Here is a 22,747-nt window from a genome sequence, read left to right on the forward strand (position 1 = left end):
ATGAGCCACGTGGTGAAATCATTTGCCACGTCGTCATTTGGCCGGTGCGAGGTTGGCGGTTCGATTCCCTGCCGCGGTGACTCGCGCTCCGACGCAGGCAGAACGGTAAGAGGGCTCAATTTCCCGACTTCGTGTGCGCCTTGTGGAACCACTGGTGCTCGAAATTAACCCACAGCGATCCCGTTACAGCGCATCTCAGAGTCCTAGCGTTAATTAGAGGCGGTAAACGCGAGTAATCGATCGGAATGCCGTGCTTACTATATGACCACATCACATTCATTCCTCTTGGTGGATAAACTGAAAGGGGAAGCTGTGCTCAGTATGCAAGATTGAATAAAGACAATTTTTAATATATCTAGGGACATTCATTACTACTGAGTTTGCATGGTACTTGCGAGTCCCGTGTGCATAGCAAATAGGAGGTGCTCAGAGCACTTACCAAACGAATAGGGTACTCAGCTTTGTTGTAAAGATGCAGTAGCTGCGTGGAGCGTATGGTCGGTGGTACCATGCGGCAATTCATGTAGTTCGAGTCTTCCTCCGCGTGGAATGCAATGAAGACCAACACGTCCACCGGATGACTCCTGAATGACATAACATGGTGCAATGTTATCTTCGCAGAATCTATATTTCTAGTTTTCTGGCTTTGAGAACTTAATATTACTCGCTTCACTTACACGCTACGTTACTGTAAGGCAGAAATGATACACAGAACTGAATTAACCTAATGGTCTCCTGGTTCTCCCGAAGGAAACTCCGATTCACAGTAACCATGGCAACAGGTTTTGTTGCGGATTTCGTAGTAGTTTACGGCTCGTTACCAGTTGTCACTCACCACACGAAGGTCGGGCATTTGCATTGCCACAATGATTTCATCGTATAAGATGTAGTCTCGGATAAGTACGGTACCGTCATCACCCAAGATTACATTAAATGAACCCTGAAACACTTTTTATGGAAGTGAACAAATGCATTTGAAGTTAAAGTGTGCTATTTTAAAACTACTTTGCCACCAAAAATACTTCAGTGCGTTCAGTAGAAGCGGAGTTTTTCGCAGTCAAACACATCCTTCGAAAATGCTGCCGCTACTTCAATGCATTGCACTGCAAAGGCTACGGCTGAGTGGGGCGTGCCTACAACGCTCCGCCTACTGAACGTCACCATGACGGGTAGTTCAAGTTTGATTTTTGATGTTCGCGTATACGCTACAACTCCCGATTTTGGCGACGCCAAACTAACGTTCCTCTCCTTTAGTTAAGGGAACCCCCTTCATGAAGGCCGAGTTGCGCCACTGTTTTCCGCGCGCCGCTCGCACCACCTCCGAAATTCTAGCGCCGCTATTCGCCGAGCGCCATCACGTGGCCAAGACTGTCTCCAGTGCTTTGCTGCTCCGTAGGAACCCGCCGACAAGTAACAATTGACAGCGGCATTGTCAATATATTCTAGTTGCGTGTTCCTCGCTGCTACTGACCGAAAATTATGTGTTGGCATGTAGTTTCTCAGTTAAATTCTGGACTAAATGCCACAGGACGCACCTAAGCGCTTGCGGCATGACGGAGTGTGAAGGAAAAGGTCCTGTCTTAGAGCTCAGCTCTTAGGTGCCCAATCCTGCAGCGAGCGTCGGCGTAAACGAGTGAACAAGCAGAGCGAAAGATGAAAGCGAACGCGGCGCGCGCCAGCGTGGGATGAAAAATCGGAGCACTTCCACCCTGTGAAGAGAAAAGTCCAGCCAAGGTGGCGCTATGGTTGGTTTTGCTAAGTCTCCGGAACCTCGACGTCGCACCGGGGAAACGTTCCGATTGTGGGTATTGTAAGTGTCGGATATTTCTTTTTATCTCTGCAAGTAGGCCTTTAGAAGTCGACTGTAGAAGTGCACTTGTTTATTGCACTTGTTTATGCAGCATTAGTCAACACGTGCCTACTGCATATGAGACCCATAAGACGGCTAAATTTCTTAGCAACATGAAAAACAGTACAAGGATGTACTGAAATCCTCATAATCGACATAGTGGTGCATGGGGTGTTAATGCAAAATGTACTTGAGTGCTTGAAATTCGTCGGGTCATTCACCTGGAACGTATTGAAATTCCATACATTATACACGAGGAATGTTGGAGGGATCAGCGCTGTTCCTTCAATACGCGCATTCGTGTCCTTTAGATGTCGCGAGCCGTTGTCACATCCCTGCCTAATAAGAATTATCGCTTATCTATAAAAACTTAGCGTTATACTTGACACTTCGCAGGGAAATCGCAAAGGCTCACGACGGTGCCACCATGCGCCGGCGCATGCGTTACGCTGCAGTTCCCCTAATCATGAAACAGTAAGGCAGGTAAGCGTAATATCTAGGCTTGTAATCATCAGCTGAGCTACGGACTTTTACTCGTCAGAAACAAAGTCTAAAAAGAAAGCGAAACAAAAAAAAAAAAACGCTGCACGCACTGTCGCGCAAGCGCCGCCCCTACGCGTACTGGGAATGGCTTTCCCGCATAGCCTTGGAGCCCAAGATGGCGTGGCTTAACGCAACTCTGTCTTCCCAAAGGGAGCCTATGCAGTTTATCTACGCAAAATTACAGTGCTCTAGGATATGGGTAGTGGGTTCAGGGAGCGGCTGCGGGTGAGGCGGCTTGTGTCGATACCAGATGCCGCCACCAGAGCATGGGTTGTATGAAATGCGGCGCGCCGTGCCGCAGCTGCGCGCTGTGCGTAGAATCGTCGGAGAAATAAACAAGGCTCTGTCTTTTAAAACAGGTCCTACAAATAGGTGCAGCTCTACACATATATTGTCGGCGAATCAAGAGAATTAGATGCAGTAGTAGCCAACAGCCGATAGCGCCGTGGTGCGGACGGGCGGCCCCGTTAATGTTCCGCAACGCTGATCGTGCTCTTTTGCAGGTACGGCTCCCATATTTCAACGTTAGTGCATAGTAGTATTATCGCCGCCCATAGGAAATGCTGAGTAAAGGGAGAGGAGTGAACATTCTATCGATCATCGGGGTTATCCAGCGGCCAGCTCGAAGCTGTGGACAAACGTGGCCGAGAGTACTCCAGCTTGAGCCATCGGAAGTGTTTTAGTAGAGGGGCGGGGCAACAAAAAATTGGAATAAATATAACGCTTCACTTAGAGACCGTTGTGTGTACCGCGAACTATATGCGAATGCGACAATCTTAAGTGTGGTATGCATGCCCCTGTTTCAATTGTTTGTCTGATGCATGCATATTTTTTTCTTCAACACGAAGGGTCAATTGGCGCCGATGTATAAACACTGAAGAATGCAAGACAAGACAAAATAACTTTTATAAAATAAAGTGCTCCTTTATTGCAGCGCTGCAACTATGCACAGTGTGAAACATATTCTTCAATTTCTCAAAGGAATACCGTGTTTTCTTGTTTGCACAGTACATTTAGCCGTGCGAATATGAGCACTTGCCCATCTTAGCATGAAGCTTCTTTTCCTGCGAGCTTCTCGCGACTCATTGATTGCTTTAACACAAAAATGCAGCCTTGTGAAAACATAAAACTTGACAATGCTGGCTGTGAGCGTTTCTCAGTGCTGGCTGCACCCTACAACACACGATATCTGAGATTTGCCCAGAACCATAACATCTACTATGCTGTTACTGCAAAGGTTTCCCTGACTAAAAAAAGTTGTGAAAGGGTTTTCCAGCCTTCTCGCCGTCAAAAAAAAAAAAAAAAGCACACGGGACGGGTAGAGCAACCCTCCTTTGTCACAAATTGCAGTAAACTAACTGTCGTGGCTTTCCTCATTTGGCGCCTGTAGAAGGAAGTTTTTGCATTCGACACAGTCACTGCGTGCAATGAACTTGCGCTCTACATAACCTGCCATGTAGTGTATTAGCCGGTCCTCGCTGTTTTCGATAACATAACCGCTGTGATCCGGAGATATTTGGCGTAGTTTGCCTTCAGCCAGTGAGAGATTGCCCGACTCTATAATGTCTTCCTCTGCAGTGTTGGGATCATATGCGTCCAACAAGGAAGTAACTGGCTCATTGCTGTCGGCGTTGTCTGATCTCACTACGCTCGCTAGATTGTAAAACGAAAGACAATTCACTACAATCATAAATTGGGTTGGTGTAGGGTGATCGTTAGATCCACAGGACTGCCTAACGATACCGAAAAAGTTCTCCAATGGATCCTGGCTCAAGCGCGATGTCATTAAATACTTAAAGTCCTGTGTACTCAGGAAGTCCAATAGTTCGAGGGTGGCAGAAAGTGTGACCTTAAAGCCAACTGCTGTTGACAAACTTATGAATCATGGACCATTTGCATACGTTTCCCAGCGTGGTAACAGCTGCAGGAAGTCCTTGATTTGCTGTACACTATTAGAGCCTGGACGCAATGCTTGCACTGTAAACCGAGACGTCATGATCCTTATGAGACTGCTGACAGAACTTTCTGTAAAAGTGAAAAGCGAACTTTAGTGCAGACATAGGATACCACATGGTACAATAACCAAATTACGTTGCTGTCGCAACGATACATTAAATAAGCATAGGAGCAAGAACGCGGTTATGCAGAAAAGTGAGAAATGAAAATTGAGGTTAACATGTCCAGCAGTCATCAACAAATGCTGTTGCTGTCAGTGCTATAACGTTACGTGGTGGTGGCAATGCCGCAGGCAACAAATGGACTGGCAGGTAGATGCAGCACGCGTATGAACTCTTTATTGGGCTGACTTGCGCCCGCAAATCTACTCGGCGTTGGCGATAGCTAGAAACGTACTCGCTGGTCGTCGAACAGAGAATACCCGTTTACCCGTCGAACAGAGAGTACATATATAAATGATCCGCGCGATACAATGACACTGATAAGGCCACATGCCGACGGCAGCTAAAAAAAATAACAGAGCTTTGAATGGTTCGCGATAATATCTTAGTGCCCTTCAATCCAATTAGGAATAGATTGTGATTCTTCTAAAAAAACGCTTGCTTACCTGAAGAATGATATTGTTGCATCAATGTTACCCCAAGACGATTCTAACTTGTCCTTATAGAAGTGTAGGCCATTGATAACACGATTTCCAAATAGCTGGGATGCAAGTGTCACCCTCATCTTTTCAAGCCCATTAGGTTCCAAGTGTGCAGATGTCAAGCCAGGCATTGCCTTTAGAGTGAGCTGGCTCGAGTCGAGCTTGAAGGCCTGTTTTACAGGCTGAATGGAAACCTAGAACAGTTAACATACCACATGTTGAGCTGTCAAATAACGCAGTAGCTAGAACGCAGCTTTCATAAGGCTTCCTAGCACAAGTGCTATTATACAAGTATGGGCACTTACCATAGCACTTGGAGTGTTCAGAGCACCTTTGAGTAGAGAGTTCCTAAGGCATTTTAGTAGATGCGGAAAATCCGATAGGAAAAACAGCTGTCGAGAAGGGTCCAAGGGTGTTCTCGGCTGCACGTAATCCTTCTATTCTTTACGCCAATTCCCAATAGGTTCCGCATACGACAATTCCATGACGCACCATCACATGTAATGAAATCAACCTCAAGTCCACTGGCCTCGGCTACAATTGTGGCTTCTATTAGAATTTTCGCAGCATTTCAGCCTTGACATTGCCACTAGTAGCAAAAGTGCCAATAACTTGCGACCATCGGCCAGTAAACGGCACAAACATTACGACCATCCCATGGCCAGATGGAACATTCTGTCCGTCAGTTGTAAACGGGCCCAAGTCAACCAATCCTTCAATACGACCAGATGATGTCACATTTAGGTGTTCAGACAATTTGATTGCATGAAACAAAAGGCCGCCACGAAGCTTAGAGCTATCCATGCGTTGAGTTTTTTTCTTCAGTTGGCAAAGTACTCTGTAGCTGAACCAAAAGTGGTTTTGTAAGCCTGTAAATAGCGCCTTAGTGTACTCTTGCTTGGCAGGCAAATATTGTTGTGATTTCGGAGCTGTTCATATAACTTTGCACTTTTCCTCTTCACTAATATGCATTAGAGAATCCAAGCTTTACTGTACGCATTTCCCTTGCTGCTTTTTTTTTCGCTACCAAGAAACATTGTCTCACACTTTTCTTGCTGTTTAGGATCCAGGGCTGAGATCTCTGCCTCGAGCACTTCCATAGGCTTAGAAGCATTCTCTTGCATCTTGCAGAGCTCATCTTTCAGGTCACTCATTCGTGATGATAGCCTCCGGTTTTTTGTCGCACTGAACGTCTGCGTTATACTTTGCACAGTCTTTCTAACTGACCGCTTTACCCTTGAACACCGCGTCAGTAAGGCCTTTCTGAGGTAGCGGCAGGATACACATGCCTGTCCTGCGAAGTAGAACAAAACAGATGAAAAATATATGATCACAACTTCGGCCTTGTTAAATAATCGTACATGCATTATATTGTGAAGTTGGAAGCAACATTGAAATAAATAATTTGAAAGAAATCTGCATACCATTAGATGGCTCCTTTCCGGCGCATCATTCACTGAAGTATGTGCCGTCGTGTAGGGTCAACTGCGCTTGAAGTCCTTTGGTAAGGCTGTTTTGCGGCATGCTGCTAACGGACAGTGCTCCTTTACATAGGCAGTATAGGTGGACACTTCGAAGCAGTCTGTTTCCTCCCTCACAGCTGGCAATGCGTCCCGTTTCTCCTAAGTGGCCGCTAAGGTGCGCACTATATGCGGCGCCCGGCCCATCATCGCGTGAAAGCATCACCACTATCTCTGACTCCACGCATTGATTTTCGCCCATTCCTAGCTTGCAGTACACAGTCCCACTGTAATCAGGTATGCCATGGCAGCTCCAGTATTCTGAAGGAACATCCAGCCTAGAAAAATCGTCCGGCACAGATGCTTCGTCAACTTCAAAAGGGTCTTGGTCGTTTGCCAACACGCTACTCTCAGTGTCAATGTCCGGACCCCTCGATTCCTTGTTATCGTCGGAATCATTACGTTGTGGTCTTTTCGCTTCATTAGGATATGTACGTGTGCTTTTCCTCTTTCTAGCTGGTCTCTGCAGCGGTGTTTCCTTTGACAGATAGCTCGGCGCGTTCGGCAGCAAAGTTGGCACCGCATCGGGTAAATGTTCCGGCTTTCCATGCGCGATGCCGACTTCTTTGCCGTCAATGATGTGTATAAAGTCCCTCACAATGCATGATGGCTCCAAATGTAGCTCACACCCAGAGCAGGTTTCGTCCGAAACCTTATCTTTACGATGAAGGTTGCCTTCCCACTCCTTGCGTCGGTTGTCATCCTTTGGCACAGCGAAGAGCGACGGCTGATCGCCTTTAGTCCACTGGTATCCCGTTTTGCAACCGGGAGCAAAACAATGCCGTTGACGCCGACGATTCAGCATGAGCACAGTCTTAACGCCGCGAACTCACAAAGAGACAAAACGCACCGCACAAAAAGCAACAAAGAGCCACAGGCAGCTTGGCGGGACTGCTAGCCACGCGCGCGGACGCGCCGAGCCTACAGCCCACGATGCAACAGCGCCACCGCTTACACCCAAGACCTCGCCACCGCATCGCATGGTGCGCGCCGGCACCTGAACCCACTACCCATATTCTGGAGCACTAGAATATGGGTAGTGGGTTGTGGTGGAGCGCACTGCTCCTCAGCGAGCAGCAGTGCGCTCAACCAATGGACTCGTCACGGCCCCCCGCGGCGGCCGCGATTTCTACGCGTAGCAGTCCGGAGCTACCTGCGAAAGTGCCGTGCGCAGAGCTTGCTTTGTGCGCGACAGGGCTTCAGTGCGGAATCGCGCTCATATGCTCCAGTCTGGCCGTACGACGCGGTGCGGACCGGTTTTGTCTCGCACCTACTTGCGCATTTTGAAGCGGTATTAATGCATCATTCCGAAGCGAAGCCCAACAAGTCGTGTAACCAGCAGCGGCCAGGAACGCGCGGTGTCTAGATTGCCTGTGGTCTAAACTAGTGGAAATCAGCGAGACCCAACGGCTACGACACCGATGAGCAGGGTCGCCAAAGTTCCGTTCCTACGCGGCCGAGCGTGAGCAGACGACAGTCGGCTTCTTCCGGAAGTACGTATTTATTATCAAAATTCGAAAGCTGATTTTGGCCTACTTCAGCACGTTCATTAAAGTTCGTCAATAAATATACACAGTAAAAGAAGCAAGAAGCGCACTTTCAATCCAATCACCCTTCTTGATTGATCTCAGCTATTGGCCAATAGCAGCTGCGCATGGCAATCTGCTATATTATGAAATAAAGCACACATAAAAGAGTGAGGAGCCGGCTTCCGTTGAAAAGAGAGTGTTTGAGAGAAAAGTGACTTCGCACTCCACTCACGAGCTTCAAGCGCCGCACACGACAACAAAACCTGACTGAGATGTTCACAGCAGCGTAGACTATCCGCGGACTATGTTGTTTCGCCAAGCATGAGCGGTTGTTCAGGACCCCTCCACCCCCCGTTTAAGCTTAGTTCCCCTCACCAAGCAGCTTGCCAAGCTCACCTGCCCAAGAACCACAGATCCAAAGTCGTAGTCTTATCCAAAGATCCAAAATTTACTAAAAAACTAAAGGCGTAGTGCTAAGAGCTGCGAAAAAGCACGTCATGCGCTATCAAGCTGCGCTCACTTCACAATAACCGCGCAGTTTCGTCTCGGCATTCTGGCTGCTGCGTGTGGCGCCTGAGCGCTGCAGTATAATTATGAGACGCCGACGGAATGCAATTGCCGTCATAACTAAGGAAGGTAGAGTGACGAGTTCCTGAGCATAAAGAAATGCAAGACTTCTGAATATTAATTCGCGTCGGACGAAGGGCATAGCGACATTGGTACCATGATAGGCAGAAATTAACACTCAGTAAGACTTGCAGCAAGTCTAGCCGGTCTTCCATATCCGACTAAGTTGCTCTGCGCAGAGCACTGGAAGTAACTCGAATGGTATACGAAAGAAAACGCTAAATGAGGTGTGCAAATTACTAGCTGCAGTTTTTTCCTCGAACATGAACGGGTATACAGGAAATACAGGAGGTATTTTGTTTAGTCTCAGTCGGGGCAGGGACATGGGTTAGTGAGCGATCGGTTCCGCTATCTAAATAACAGATTGCATTCACGAAACAAGCATGGCGTTCTCTTCGTGTCTGTACATCTGCACTCTTCCTGATTTGATTTGATCATGTGGCCCTTTACTTGCAATTTCTCATCCTATCTTGTTCTTATTCACGTGTACATTATCTTTATTTTGTGTTTACGGTTCCGTTTCAGCAATGTACAAGTAATTATGCGTACTTCGTCTAGCATTGCACTCAGCCTGTCATTCGTGTGGTTTTCCAGTAAATTGCACTTCGCAAGTTCCTCAGCGAAATATAAATCAAGAAGCACCCCGTGGAATAATGTCTTTACTAATGTAAATTTTATTAAGCTAACCCATGCAATGATGTAAAATTAAAGCACCTCTCAACATTCTTAACTTTTACATAGCCTCTTATGTCAAACACGAAAAAGACTCAAGCTATGCAGTTGAGTCAAAACTATCTGTGGCAAGATCTAAGGGTGGTGCAAAGCAAATAGCTAGTCACGTAACTGGGGAAATCTGGTTAAACTAGGTAAAACCAGATGAGCTCCCAGGTTGCTATCACAGTTTCCACACAAAGTGGTGACGTATATTGCAAGCTCAGAAGAGCTAATACTTGACGGTGAAGTAACATAGTTTTGTCCGACAGGTATCTTTCTGAAGCCAGAAATAATAGTGGGAATGCCAGCCCTGTTTTAACTATAGGAAACAACGTGAGCCATCAAGTTTGTTTCGCAGTTTTTCCATAGAAGTGTGCGATTTGTAAAAAAAATAATGAATGGAACTGAATTTAGAATTGCCTCCACATGCTCTACGCACTCATATTGCATCGATTACCACAAGCATACCTCCGCAGCACAAAAATAAACGAAAAAACTTCACTGAACTTGTAGTTTTCATAGAGAAACAAAAACGCTCAACATACATGTGGATGCAAGGCTATTTCTGTTAGAAACTGCCTGTGTGAGAGGTGGCCATGCTATTTCGACTACCACAATTGAAGCACTGTCCTACGCTATGGGAAATGTGGTCAGTGAATTTTTGATTGCTGGGTAGCACTGCGTCCCTGGTCGATTCATTTTGCGTTGTGCCGATGGTTTTATCACTAGTTAGCCCACATTTTGCATACGTATCTCATTGCACCATCATGGCAGCTGCAAATTTAGGAGCTTGTATTTATAGCAGTAGTGGTGAATGCAACCATGCACACTATGGCGGCTAAGTGAGCATATTAAAATCGGTTGAGTACGACTGCGAACAATCGCTATGTATGACTGAAAGTTGAAATGTGTAGCTGTTGAGCATATGTCAGCAACCAGACTCTTACCTCAGTGCCTCAGCAACGTAGGGGGCGGATTTCTCGGAGTGCAGCGGGAAATGTAGTATCGTGTAACTGGGTCTCAACATGGGATCTTTCCTGTCGTTCATCAAGTCCGAAATTATCTGTTCATTAAGGGAGAGAGGGCTCAATTAGATGACAGCGACAAACTCGCAGAGCAAGTAAAGGTCAGCTGCGTGATGGAATGACATAGTCACGTGGTATGGATTCGTGCTTTTCTCGCACCCCGATAAAGAAGGAGGAACTGCGATCGCAGTCGTCACTACTGTTCAGCGCTATCTAGAGGGCAACAGTGACGCGAATTGCGTGGGCAGAACTAGCATCTAGTGACAGCACACATAGAACAAGTGAAGTACGGCACTCATTGGCGGTTAAGCCCACTGCGCATATACGTTACACTTGTGAACGCCATTATTTCAATAGCTTCTTTTTTGACATTTGGCTGATAACCAACAGTGCATCAATATTCCAGGTAATCATTCGCCATATATGGCTCTGGCATATGTGACTTCGACTGTGTACCTTGCTGTTGAATGGTACACAAGGAGGTATGCACCGATATTCCGGATCTGTAGGCCTTTTTTTTAGTAAGATAGACGCCTAGCAAATGTAGACTATTAAGAGGTATGAGACTGTCGATGATTCACGCTAATCCGCCACATGTTTGCAGTCTACTGGAATATCGGTGTATGCCTCGGCTGTGTGCCCTGTTGTTACTTCACATTGATCTAGTAGGAAGAATGCAGTTAAATTCATAAACGAGAGCAACAATATAGAAGCAGCTCTAATATCTGCGTGATTAGCTTACGCGTTCCACATCGTGCCATACATAAACCAGACATCTAATTTTTTTTATTCATTACCTACCTCTATGTCACTGAAAACGTATTGAATAACTTGTGGTGTTTAAATATCGGCGTTTTGGCGGAAAAAAATATTTACTTTTTCTTTTGACTGTCGTAAAAATTGTGGAAATTTGTCGAGTGTGTGAGCTCTTCGAGAAAGTGACTCGAACTATCACACTAGATGAGCGGGATTTCTTCCACTGAAAAATAGACTGGTACCATGTTTTTGAACAATAACATAAGCATTCTTGCTAATATTAACGGTGGCATTTGTCCGCGAAATGTACAGAAAAGTAATAAAGCTAGGATGCCTTTGAAGAATTACCGTTAACGCTTAGTCACTGTGTTCGGCTTACAGAAGGCTAGTTGAGTGACGCTCCTGATACCATTTTTTTCCAATTTCTGCTGGAACAATATCATGGTTACCTGAGCCAAATAAATTTCTAGAGCCCATGTATAATGCTCATGCGGTGTTTTTGTCTTCAATTTTTTTTTTAAGTATGAATGTTTATGAGTAAGAACAGCTGCTTTGTTGAAACGGCGTCTCCTGAAATCGTGCTGTCACATTGTTATTACAGTAGGTTGGTCGGTAAACTGCAACAGGCGGCCTAGGCTGAAGTCTTCAAGGCCCCTTGAAAAAAATGGAAGCAGAGGTAGGGGTCCGCTATTACGTATCTCGTTCTTACCACGCTTCTTAAGTACAAGCACCGTTGCTTTCTCCAACAACGATGAACAGGTGCCTGACTCAAGTCAAACAAAAAAAAAAAATGAGGCCAACAAGGACGGCAGATATATCGACGACATAGGCGACACCTGATTATTATTCATCTTATAGGATGAGCTGCATTTAAGGCTATGGACAGCTATAGTGACTTTTCCAATTGTCACATGATCACTAAGTACAATGTGCCCATTGTTCAATGTCATCACGTCAGTGGGTCGGCTACAAAACATTTATTTGCAGATTACTCATTGAGGTATTTGGCTAATGACGGCCAACTCAAATAACAGCGAGTCGCAGTAGTCTTTCTTGGTAACTCGAGCATAATACTAATTTAACACATTGGACAGGGACTTCCAAAAAACTTGGCATTGGGCTACCGCAGTTAGTATGAAACGACGTTTAACGCACTCTTGACGGACCCACAAATTTCTAGTAAGCATCGAAAGACGCGACGCAATGAAAGCCTGGCACATCGATTTCGACTACTGTCTTCACATTGAGACTATAGATGTGAGACAAAAAGCGATGGCAGCTTTAGAAATCATACCCCATTGTTTTGCATTTGTTGCAATCTAGACGATCGTTTTCTCTATTGTTTTTAGAATCGGGTGTGACGATCGCAAGTAAAAGAAGGTGCAGGATTTTCTGCATTTGTAGCCGTAGGCAATAATGAGACGGACCTTTAGGCCTCTCGCTGATTCCACCACGAGTCCACCAGGACTGCGGCCGCCGGGTCTCATTGGCGTGTTTACTTGGCCATAGTGGTAGACTCGCTGGTCCCACAGCGTATTCAAATGTAGTTTGGTGTTGGCATTAGCCGCAAGTGCCCTCATTCTGGCTTCGCTCCTGCAAACGCTGGTGAGGGTAGACGAAATATTTACTCTCTAGAGAAGAAAGTGTCAGCTTTGGTGCACCGTTATGAATGGGCAAAAGCATTTACGGACATCAGAAAGTGTGGTGTTCTTGCCGCTGGGATAGGCAGCTCAAATCTGCGGTTTAGACACAAAAATGTCAAAAACGGGAAAACAAATTTCACAGGGTTCAGGCACCAGAGTCTTCCTAAGGAGAACTCTCTCCTTTGGTCACCTTCCCACCTCATTTTGAGACATCGTAACCATACTGCAGTACGTTTCAAGTGCCGCTGGCTCAATGGAAAAAAAAAGTCTGCTAGCACACGTAATGTATATAAGAGCCCAAGGCCAGTATTTGGTTGTTGGAGTAGCGACTGCATCGCAGCAGTGCCATAAACATGTGAAAATTGCACCGTAAGCATACATAATCTTAATACTGCCGCTTACTTGTATAACATCATGGCCAATTACGTTTTCGCGCCAGTAATAACTGGATAATACCAAGTGAGAAAAAAACTGTAGTAGAAAACACAAGAACTATGAGGCTTTTCCCTTTCCAAAGGAAACAAGCCGCAATGGCCATAGCCGAACGCAGCCCATCGTTTCTCTGATAAACGCATATATACAAGCACTGCACAGCGCTTTCTGTAATGTACAGTTATAAAAAAATGAATGTCTCACGCTGGAGCCAGCAGTTCGACGAGGAGACTTGCCTTCTTCATGCCCCTTGTAGGAACAATGACTCTAGCCTGACACATACTTTGTTCGACCACTTATCACGATATGTATATATTTTTTTCTACATTCCGCATTTTAACTTTATTGACATTGATGGGAATTACGAAGAATGCACATAACCTTGCTTGTAGACATCGCCATCAAGGCGAGCACCGTGTATAACAACGTCGACACTCAAAGCAAAAATTGGTCAATTCCTAGGTAGTTCTGCAAACAGGCAACAAGCATGAGAAATTTAAGAGTCATCAAAGCTTTTTAAAAACAAAAACGATTTCCTTGGAGACTTGATGAACTCGGGCATTAATGTTATTGCGTATGAAATTCTAATAACAGCAGCTAAAAATTATACTGACAACAAGTACATCGTAACGCTTACGTACTGAGAGCCGGTAAGATAAGTATGCTCACAGAGGAGTATCGTTCTACTTCACGATGCTCTGTGTACATTGCAATACGCTTATTTTATCAAGCAATTCTAATAGTAGCACGAAAGTTGGATGAAAGCAGGTTTGCTACTCTCTGCACTTTTGAAATGAGCTGATTTGTATTGCTTCTTTCTATGATTGGCGCAGGTACCGGTTCCAAATGTAGCGCGTAGGTTTTACTCGACAATCCTGGCACGTAAATAGGGAGCCTACGCAGAAAAGCATGTTAAAAAGTATGGGCAAGATGTCTATTCGAATGTTCATGACCCTGTAGAAGAGACGTGACATGCATTCGCAAACCTTGAGCATAGGATGCTGACATGGGTCATGCACATTGGAGTCAGGTGTAATACCGAATTATTTATAACACGGAAGAAGCTGCAACAGTGTATTTTCTATGCATGAGCACAAAATGTCGGAGCTTAGCTGGTCGCGTTTAGTCTGATAAACAGCATATTATGTTTATTGCGTTAATTCTTGAGTGGTTACTTGCAAACAAGGACCTGACTGTCTTCAGCTCCTACTTATTGTTCTCCTGCAATTGGCGCGTTTTATGTGCGACAAAAATAAACGCCGTGTCGTCCGCGTATTTCGGTGCCTACAATTTACCAGCAACGATGGAATATTGTCGATAAAACATGAAAATGATTCGTTCCTGACGACTGAACCTTCAGGTACACCTGTTATCACGTTGCTTACGGAAGATATTGCATCACACATTACCAACTTTTGCCTGTCAGAGTTCACTTTTAAGAAGCGCAACGATATTTTGCTTTTGTTTAAAATCCTCTCTACCGAATTCAAATTTCCAACCGTAGATACGATGATGAACAGTCTCGATCGTTTCTCGAATGCCTAAAAACAGGTATTCGTCATTTACAATGCGTTCACACGACATCATGTTTTGTTAGACTCCTCGTTCAATGACATTCTAAGTGGTAAGTTGTCCAAGTATACTACTTGTCAACCGAGGAATCAAGACTCGTGCAAGCAAATCTTGGACTTTTCCTTGTAGTGCATAGACATTCGAATGCTTAAAGCATGCATTCGTAGCGAAACACGCACAAAGTGGCACGTCGAACTGCCTGCAAATCTGCAGAAAAAAAAAAAATGATCCTAGTACTCGGCCTCTACATGCTGCCACGAAGCACCTGCTGAAAAATTCTTTTGTTTTAACCCAAAGTGATGCGCTCCATCTCTGCCTTGATTTAAATATTTCCATTTCTCTTTTCAGCAGTGTTTCGTGAGAACCGACCGGTCGACTTACAGACAGAAGGAAGGTATTAGGTGAATATAGCCGTTTGTGATATGTATATTGGCTGTCGCCAATAAATGCACCCAACTTTTTGTGAGTTTTTTAAGGTAGAGCCTGTGCGTTTAAGAGCTGCTCGCTGCACTGCCTAACTTGTGGAGCACGAATGACCGCTGTTAAATACTCATCATCCACGCGTACAGGTCAAAAAACGTCAGGACCATTTCCCGTTGCTCTTCGTTACACCGGATGTATCCTTCTGCATGAGTCGTTGGTTCACATATCGATACCTTCAGTGTCGGCAAGCAAGCGCGTGATAATCACTCTTCTCATTTATGCCCACTGCTGGACGAAGGCCTTTCCAAGCGGTGTCTAATTTGCGGCAAATTAGACAACAAAAGAACAAGCGGAACCGGTTAAACAACATGCAACGAAACGAAAATGTTGGGAAGGTTCTTGTGCCCATGCAGCAGAGAGTTTGTGCAAACACACGAAGTGGAATAGCAGCTCTAAAATACTGCAGCAACTAACCGCTTTATTGCCTCCGTGAAATCGGAAATGTTTAAGGGAAGTACTTAAAAAAAATGTATTTGCTAGGGGGACAGACTAAAACATTCTCGAGCACGAAACATCTTTTTCCTTTGTTTGAGGTCCAATACCAACGAATTTGTGTGTTTTATATAAATCAACCCGAGAAACCGTTTACGCAGGCAGGCGCGTAGCGCCTTAATTCAATCTACTCGATATTTCTATAATTCTATCGCACCTAAACTATTTAAAAGGTGAAAGGAAGCATTCCCCTCCATATCTGAGAAGCAGCACGATTGGATCTGTTTCGAAACAAAAAAAACGTTGACCGCGTCGTGATAAGGCGATTCGGAGTCCATTAGCATTTAAGTTTTTTAGCAAGTCATCTAAAAAGCTCTTTTTAGAAGAAACGTACAATATGTTAAGCTGAATTCTATTTTCCTTTCTTTTTCTCACTTCAGTTAGTCAGAGATACCACGCGGAAAGAACAAAACATTTATTTACCTAACTTATTAAAAATTAATAATGGAAGAAATTTTCCTCCAGCTGGTTTTATTAATCTATCCGTATAACCTGAGATCTAATGAAACTAAGCTTGATTTCTTGGGCCGCAATAATTGTATCCTAATATTATTCCTTTCCACATTTTATCGCAGCTTGGAGTGGTGCTCCGTCCACGTGATCATAGCGATTGGTCGGCCGTAAATATTTTATGATAACAAAGGAATATTATTGAGGAAAAGCAATCGGTACATTATACCGGCCTTGAATTAGAGTGTGGTGCCGACTATGATCTTCAACTGAAAAACACGCTTGCGAAGTAATCCAAATTGTTTTCAACGGTACAAATTTCCACAGCTTTCACAGTCAAAATTGTCTCAAGGCTCCCGTGAACGAAGAGGCAGACTGAACTTGAAACATGCTTCAGTGCATGGCAGCAACTTAATGTGGCCGACTGACAGAATATAAAGGGCAACCCGCCGTGGTTGCTCAGTGGCTATGGTGTTGGTGCTGAGCACGAGGTCGCGGGATCGAATCCCGGCCATGGCGGCCGCATTTAGATGGAGGCGAAATGCGAAAACACCCGTGTACTGAGATTTAGGTGCACGTTAAAGATCCCCAGGTGGTCGAAATTTCCGGAGTCCCCCACTATGGCGTGCCTCATAATCAGAAAGTGGTTTTGGCACGTAAAACCCCATAATTCAAGAATATAAAGGGCAAGAAGCACATCCCAACTTGGCGGCCAGCGATTATGTTATATACAGACAGTGGGTGAGAGTGATGTGATTGCGATATGGCCCACGTCACAGAAAGGAAAACGCTATCACAGAAGTGCACGTCTATAGATATGCGACACATTCAAAAGAATCGCAAAATTGAATTCGTGACAAACTGCGGGCATTTCCGATGCTTCCATAAAGCACGGCGCCACAAGTGTCTTGCTAAGGCAATGCCGGGCGTAACCCTTTTCCCCACAGATGAATTTTTTAGCCTTGTTTCGCCATTTTTCGGGATGCTTCCGTCTTAGTAGCGTACGGATGCAATCTCGCGTGACGCAGATGGCCAATGATAACGAAGGTAACCAGTGTTTTCGCCACGTTAGCCACAATTCAGGCACATCAATGTACATCTCGATGTCTTTGATGACGATGTTAAAGACAATTTTTTTTTTTCATGGGCGCTGCCACTTTGAATAGGCAGCGGCGCGGCGCCATCTAGGTGTCGTCGGCATGCTGGCTTGGGCGAACGCTTCGTGTTCTATGCCAAGCATACGTTCGACGCCACTTCCTGGCGTTTTTCTTTTTTCGGGTTCGCTTGGTCTGCTTACTTTGAGGTGGCATCCTCTACGGTGTAAACCGTTCTGTGAGACGTACTGAAACGATTCAAGTTGGCATGGCCTCAATTTGTGCTGGCGTTGAGGCGGACGGACCACCCAGCGCGATGTGCACAGTTGTATTTAAGCCTGCGATCGGCGTTCGAGTTGGATTTTGTACTTCTAAAGTTAGTTTCGCTAATGTGACCTTGCTGCGGTATTCTCACTATAATTCTAAGCTGTGCTTTAGCAGTAATGAGTAGTTAAGAAACATAGTTAACGATCGTTACCGTGAACGAGCGTGGTTATCGTTCTGCTACGGATTAAGTTGCGCTGTTTTGTTTGTTTGAGAAGCATTGAACTTGTTATACGTAGGTACACTGCGCGCCTACCCCGTTTGTTGTACGCGATTTCCGCCAACGAATAAAATAGTTTTTGGTAGTGATGACAAGAATGCCGTACAGCATGGTGCTCGAGTGGGCGGGTACGGACTGCGCGAGCGTCAGCAGTGACAGCTGCTGTGTTTTATAGATCTGCATACAGCATAAGCCGAGCCCGTGACATGACCATGCGTGGTGTCATTGCAGAGTCATCCGGTGTCGTATATATATATATATATATATTTCTGGACAGACATTACAGCTCCATTTGTGCGACAGGCTGTGGTTCGAAAGCAATTTCATGGTGATTGGTAACGTTCGAGATGTCGCGAAGTGTGAACTTAATGCGCTTCCGTCAGCTACCCCAGCTCCTGACATAGCCAGCTGCTCGGTTTGGCTGCGCCGAGAGAGGCCTAATGGCCGTAGCGCGGACCCATCATTTGGTGCGACAGGTGGTTGCTAACAAGCCATCTGCTGCATTCCCGCGCCTACGCAAGCAACCGAATCGGCAGTTAGCATGTAGTGGGGATGCCGCGTGTAGTGTGTACAGGCGAAGAACAAGCTGCTCACGAAGCCCAACTTTGGGACCGTAGACGTGAGCGAGAGCGGCTGGTGGCGCGAACCATCGGGGAGCAGGCCGAGGAGGCTGCCCATAAGCGACGGGTCGAGCGGAAAGCCTTCGAGACCCCGAAGCGATAATTAATGCGACGCTACGGCGGATGCGCTCATACACTGGTGCGGATGCTCGATTCCGCCGAGACTTCGTGGAATCGAAGCTCGTGATTAGGCTGGAATCGTGGTTAGGCTTCATTTGTCGTGTGTGTGACCGACTGCACTTTGAAAACGACCTGTCGGTGATTGCGAACATTTATTAGCACGACGTTTACAGCTCCACTGGGCATGCACATTTGTAGGGCGGAATGGCCTTGAATAGTTTTTTGCTATAGTTGGTGACCAAGTCGGCTGATTGACCACTGTAGACAAGCGCGATTCCAACTTTACGAGCCGCAAGGTGATCAAGCCAAGGAATTTGTTTGGTCTTGTTCGGCGCGTCCTCTACGAAACGCTCACCCCTTCTACAAAAATTGCGTTCTCGCAAATAGGCATGGCATTCTCTTTATACGGACCCCTTTGGGTATTATTGCTTGGCAGCACAATAAGGCTACGCCAGACCACAAAGCTTATATGCATCAAGCTGGGGTTTACCGACCGCAGTGATCGCCGTGTTGACCCACGCCATCAGTACGCTAACGTAGACATAGCATAGTACGCCCGAAATGCGAGAGAATGATGCCGCTCTGTGGCGCAAATATCTGATGACGATTCGCGCTTACATGTTTCGGGGTTGCATTGGGTTGCCAATACGCGAGCCCTACTGTGTTTCAGTTCCTAGGCCAAGTGATAAGGTAGTGAGAATATTTTCCAAGTCAAGCTGCCAATATACAGACACCGCTGCTGTGCCTCGTGTGGAAACGGTCAGAACCAAAATAGTTTACAACATGTACGTGTGCACACACCGCGTCGCTGAAGATACACGTCACGTGTTTGCGCAGCCAAAGGGAAACTTCCGCGTGTTGTAGTTATACTGTTGCACCCAAAGGCTGCACAGTGGTTTCTCAACGACCTTGTACCCACTGGCATCCCGTAAATTTCTCAGACAACGAACTAAAGCATCCTCACCGTACCGCCGCGCGTGACGCCAATACGTTCAAGCAGCACCACGCCCGCTCGCACAAGCCAGAGGAGGAGGAAAGAAGCACGGTGCACCCTTTCCTACTCGCCGAATAAAGAAAACTACATAATCATTAGAAATATTGGCCCTTTTCGCGGCGATTCAGTGTTATGTGTCATGTTTGATCACGTGCTGACCCGTACATTGCTTGTCTCAGCTGTCTGCGTGTTTACAACGGATGTGCGTGACACCTGTGCGGCTTGGCAAACCTCTGTTTCGGGAGATATCGTAGATGGTGACTGGGTGACTGGACTAGTTGCCCGGTGTGGGCGCTATCTGATTATCCTCTGCTTAATCCCACGTGGGTGCGCTCAGTTGCGATAGATTTCTTCTTACTGCGCACAAGGCTTAGAACATAGCTGTTCTGTACATTTTAATAGCTTGCAGCAAAGATGTATCATCGCTAGTAACTGGCTTACTCCTGTAGACCGTCTGAAAACATTCAGCTTCGACCACTCCTGCGCTGTCGGTGTAGTCCATGATTTACTTCCCGCAATTATTGAGCACATTTACTCAAGTATGCGCACATTCATTTATTCTTGACATGTTGGGGACAGAGTGGCCGCAAATTCTCGTGCTAGTTAGGACAGACGTTTGTAAATAACGTGTGCGAAACTTAACATGGCAGGAAGTGGCGCTACTCCTTTTGTCGTACTGTACCGAGCAGCACTCTCGGTCTTGCCGACGTTAAGGATTTGCAAGTCCTTTGTTTCGAGGATAGCGATACAACGCTGTCGGATTAGTGAAGTTTTTCTACATTCGGGGAAAGCCGTGCATCGCGAATGACAGGCAACCCAGGCTGTCCGTATGCACCAGCAGTCCGCGAACTTGGTCACACAGATTCACTTTATTTCTTGATATGTTAGTCATTACTTTTGCAGCCAGCTACTGCATTTGTCTTCAATCCCCCGCTGCGCCCTTTGCAACATGATTGGAGCAAAGTGCGTTAGCGAAAACTCAGTTGCATTCCTGAGAGCTGATCGCGCAGAAACAGGGCAGAAGAGGCAATGGTTTCGTATTCGCGCGCTGTCGCTGAGGCAGCGCGTGGCGCGCCGCCGAAAGCGCCATCTCGTTTCTCCAGAACAAACTGCTACGCGCAAAGGGTCAATATACACGCCCGAGCACCGAGCCTACGTGTTGACTGGTGTAACCAGCTGGCGCCATTTTGGGTATTCGCCATTGCCTACCAGAGAACCAACACTTCAAAATACAACGTACACTATTCTTCTTACGGTGCAATAAAGTGCACTGTGGTTGCGAAGTCGGCTGACAGCGTCACTAAACGGTCCATCTCATTCACTACTTTCATGGACTGCGCATATTTATTTGTCACTGCAAACTCCGGGGTTGTGGATATTTGCTAGATGAACATGTAAATCCCCGCCATTTCTCGGGCTGCCACCGCGACCACCACGACACACTCACCTGTGATCGATTCCGATCGCGTACTCGGTGACGCGGTGTTGCCTCGCCGTCTCCAAAAAATACTCGAGGTCGGCGCTATAAGGCGGCTGCAACGTGTTTCCTGAGCTCGTGTACAGCGACTCGAATGTGACAATGGCGCAGAGCCCGTCTTGTGGAAACTGGAACGTGCTTTTGGTGAAACCCTCTCGTACAGTGCACAGCAACAAGCCCAGCCCTCCAGGTTGGCCTGCGAGTGGGTATACAGAAAGTGAACATTACCGATGATAATAGAGTCCATGCGCAAGTTAGACATCCATCCGGTAGGCCGTAGTGGCGGTTAAATGGCTGCGACTGTTATTCGCACAATTCAAAATTCGAAAATCGCGAAAAATGTGACCAGGCAAATTTTAAACAGGACAAAGTGTGTTGGCATGATATCACAAGGTCCGGCGTTCGAGATGTTTTCTGTCTGCTCTATTTCTTTTTCTTTCTGCACTCGTGCATACGCGCTGCTTGCACTTACATACTCCACGTTTATAAGGATACTAATATCATGAGAGGGCCTCTCACTGATTGCACCGCGAAAGACGTGCCTTTGTCGTAGGATTCCCCAGAAGCCGCGATACTGCGTCCTCTTACAACCTCCTCCCTTCCCCCCCCCAATCACCCTTGCCCATAGTGACACTCCGCCCCTACGTAAGTCCGCGTGGGTGTCCCCGTGTCCGTGGCCATGTGCCATCTCAGTGCAACGTAAACGTCGCCACGATAGTGTTACTGCCTACGCCAGTCGCCTTGTTTCACCGTCGGAGAAAAATGACTCCATTACCAACCGAGAGTGTCTGGCTCTTGTGCGGAGAGGTGGAAAATTTTGCCCAAGCCAATCTGCTCGGTCCTTCTGCGTACGTAGTCCCCGACCTTCACGCTTTACTTTGAATTTGGTCGCTATATGTTGCTCGAGTGGGCTGTTTCGCCGCTGAGCTTTTCGGTCACCAGAGCGGTATTTCTATTTGGTAGACTACAAGCGTAGGTGCCTGTACACAGACACAGCCTAACTACACCGTAATTATTTAGCTATCCTAGATCCTATTGGCTCAGTCACTTACGTTCTCTACGTCTCCGAACCTTTAGACATCCGCGGCGAGCAACGTCGTGGTGCCTCCTCGCCAGCCCCCCCCCCCCCCACCCCTTGAACGCCGCGGAGACTCTGATGTTACCAAACCAATCATATGACTGACCATGCTACAAGGAGGCTTTTATACCGCCATAATTTTTTACCCTGACGGCCCAAAAGCTTCTCTGTCGTTCCTCTTTCAACGTTCCAAATTTCACGGCGCATCGCATGAAGGACATCACGGTATCTCTTGCAGCTGTGTTTACAATAGCGTCTGCCAGTGATAGGTCTCGCTCTATCTGTGCGGTGGTACGTTTCTCCTAAATACACCTAGAAAAAGCCATCCACGTGCTGCCTGTGGAGTGCCTTCAGACTCTCGCTATGCCCAGCGAGCTTGTTCGTTCGTGCCGGATTAGATCTTCATTTCCGATTCCAGCTCCGCCAACGGAAACAGACTGTTGTAGCTGCTGATTACAGGGTGCGGTACACGGGTACCTGAGCGGTTCCAGCCAGCTGCGCGACCGACGCCGTGGACTCTTTCCTCCACGACGTTTCCTTATGGCGTGCAGGCACACGACGGCTGCTTCCTAAAAGGGCGCTCATT

General features: G+C 46.4%; 1 protein-coding gene across 1 annotated transcript in view; it reads right to left on the reverse strand.

Annotated features, from left to right (window-relative positions):
- Positions 1 to 21,271, reverse strand: part of LOC129386601 (uncharacterized) — a 62,951-nt gene extending 41,680 nt beyond the window's left edge. Inside the window, exons 1-4 of the mRNA XM_055074686.2 lie at positions 21,054 to 21,271; positions 12,590 to 12,764; positions 10,329 to 10,444; positions 440 to 584 (exon numbers count right to left, since the gene is read on the reverse strand). Coding sequence (XP_054930661.1) covers positions 440 to 584; positions 10,329 to 10,444; positions 12,590 to 12,742 — 414 coding nt within the window. The 5' untranslated portion in view covers positions 12,743 to 12,764; positions 21,054 to 21,271. The remainder of the gene's footprint in view (positions 1 to 439; positions 585 to 10,328; positions 10,445 to 12,589; positions 12,765 to 21,053) is intronic.
- Between the last annotated feature and the right edge of the window lie 1,476 nt (positions 21,272 to 22,747).

Source organism: Dermacentor andersoni, chromosome 4 (genome assembly GCF_023375885.2).
Source record: "Dermacentor andersoni chromosome 4, qqDerAnde1_hic_scaffold, whole genome shotgun sequence".
NCBI classification, from domain to species: Eukaryota; Metazoa; Arthropoda; class Arachnida; order Ixodida; family Ixodidae; genus Dermacentor; species Dermacentor andersoni.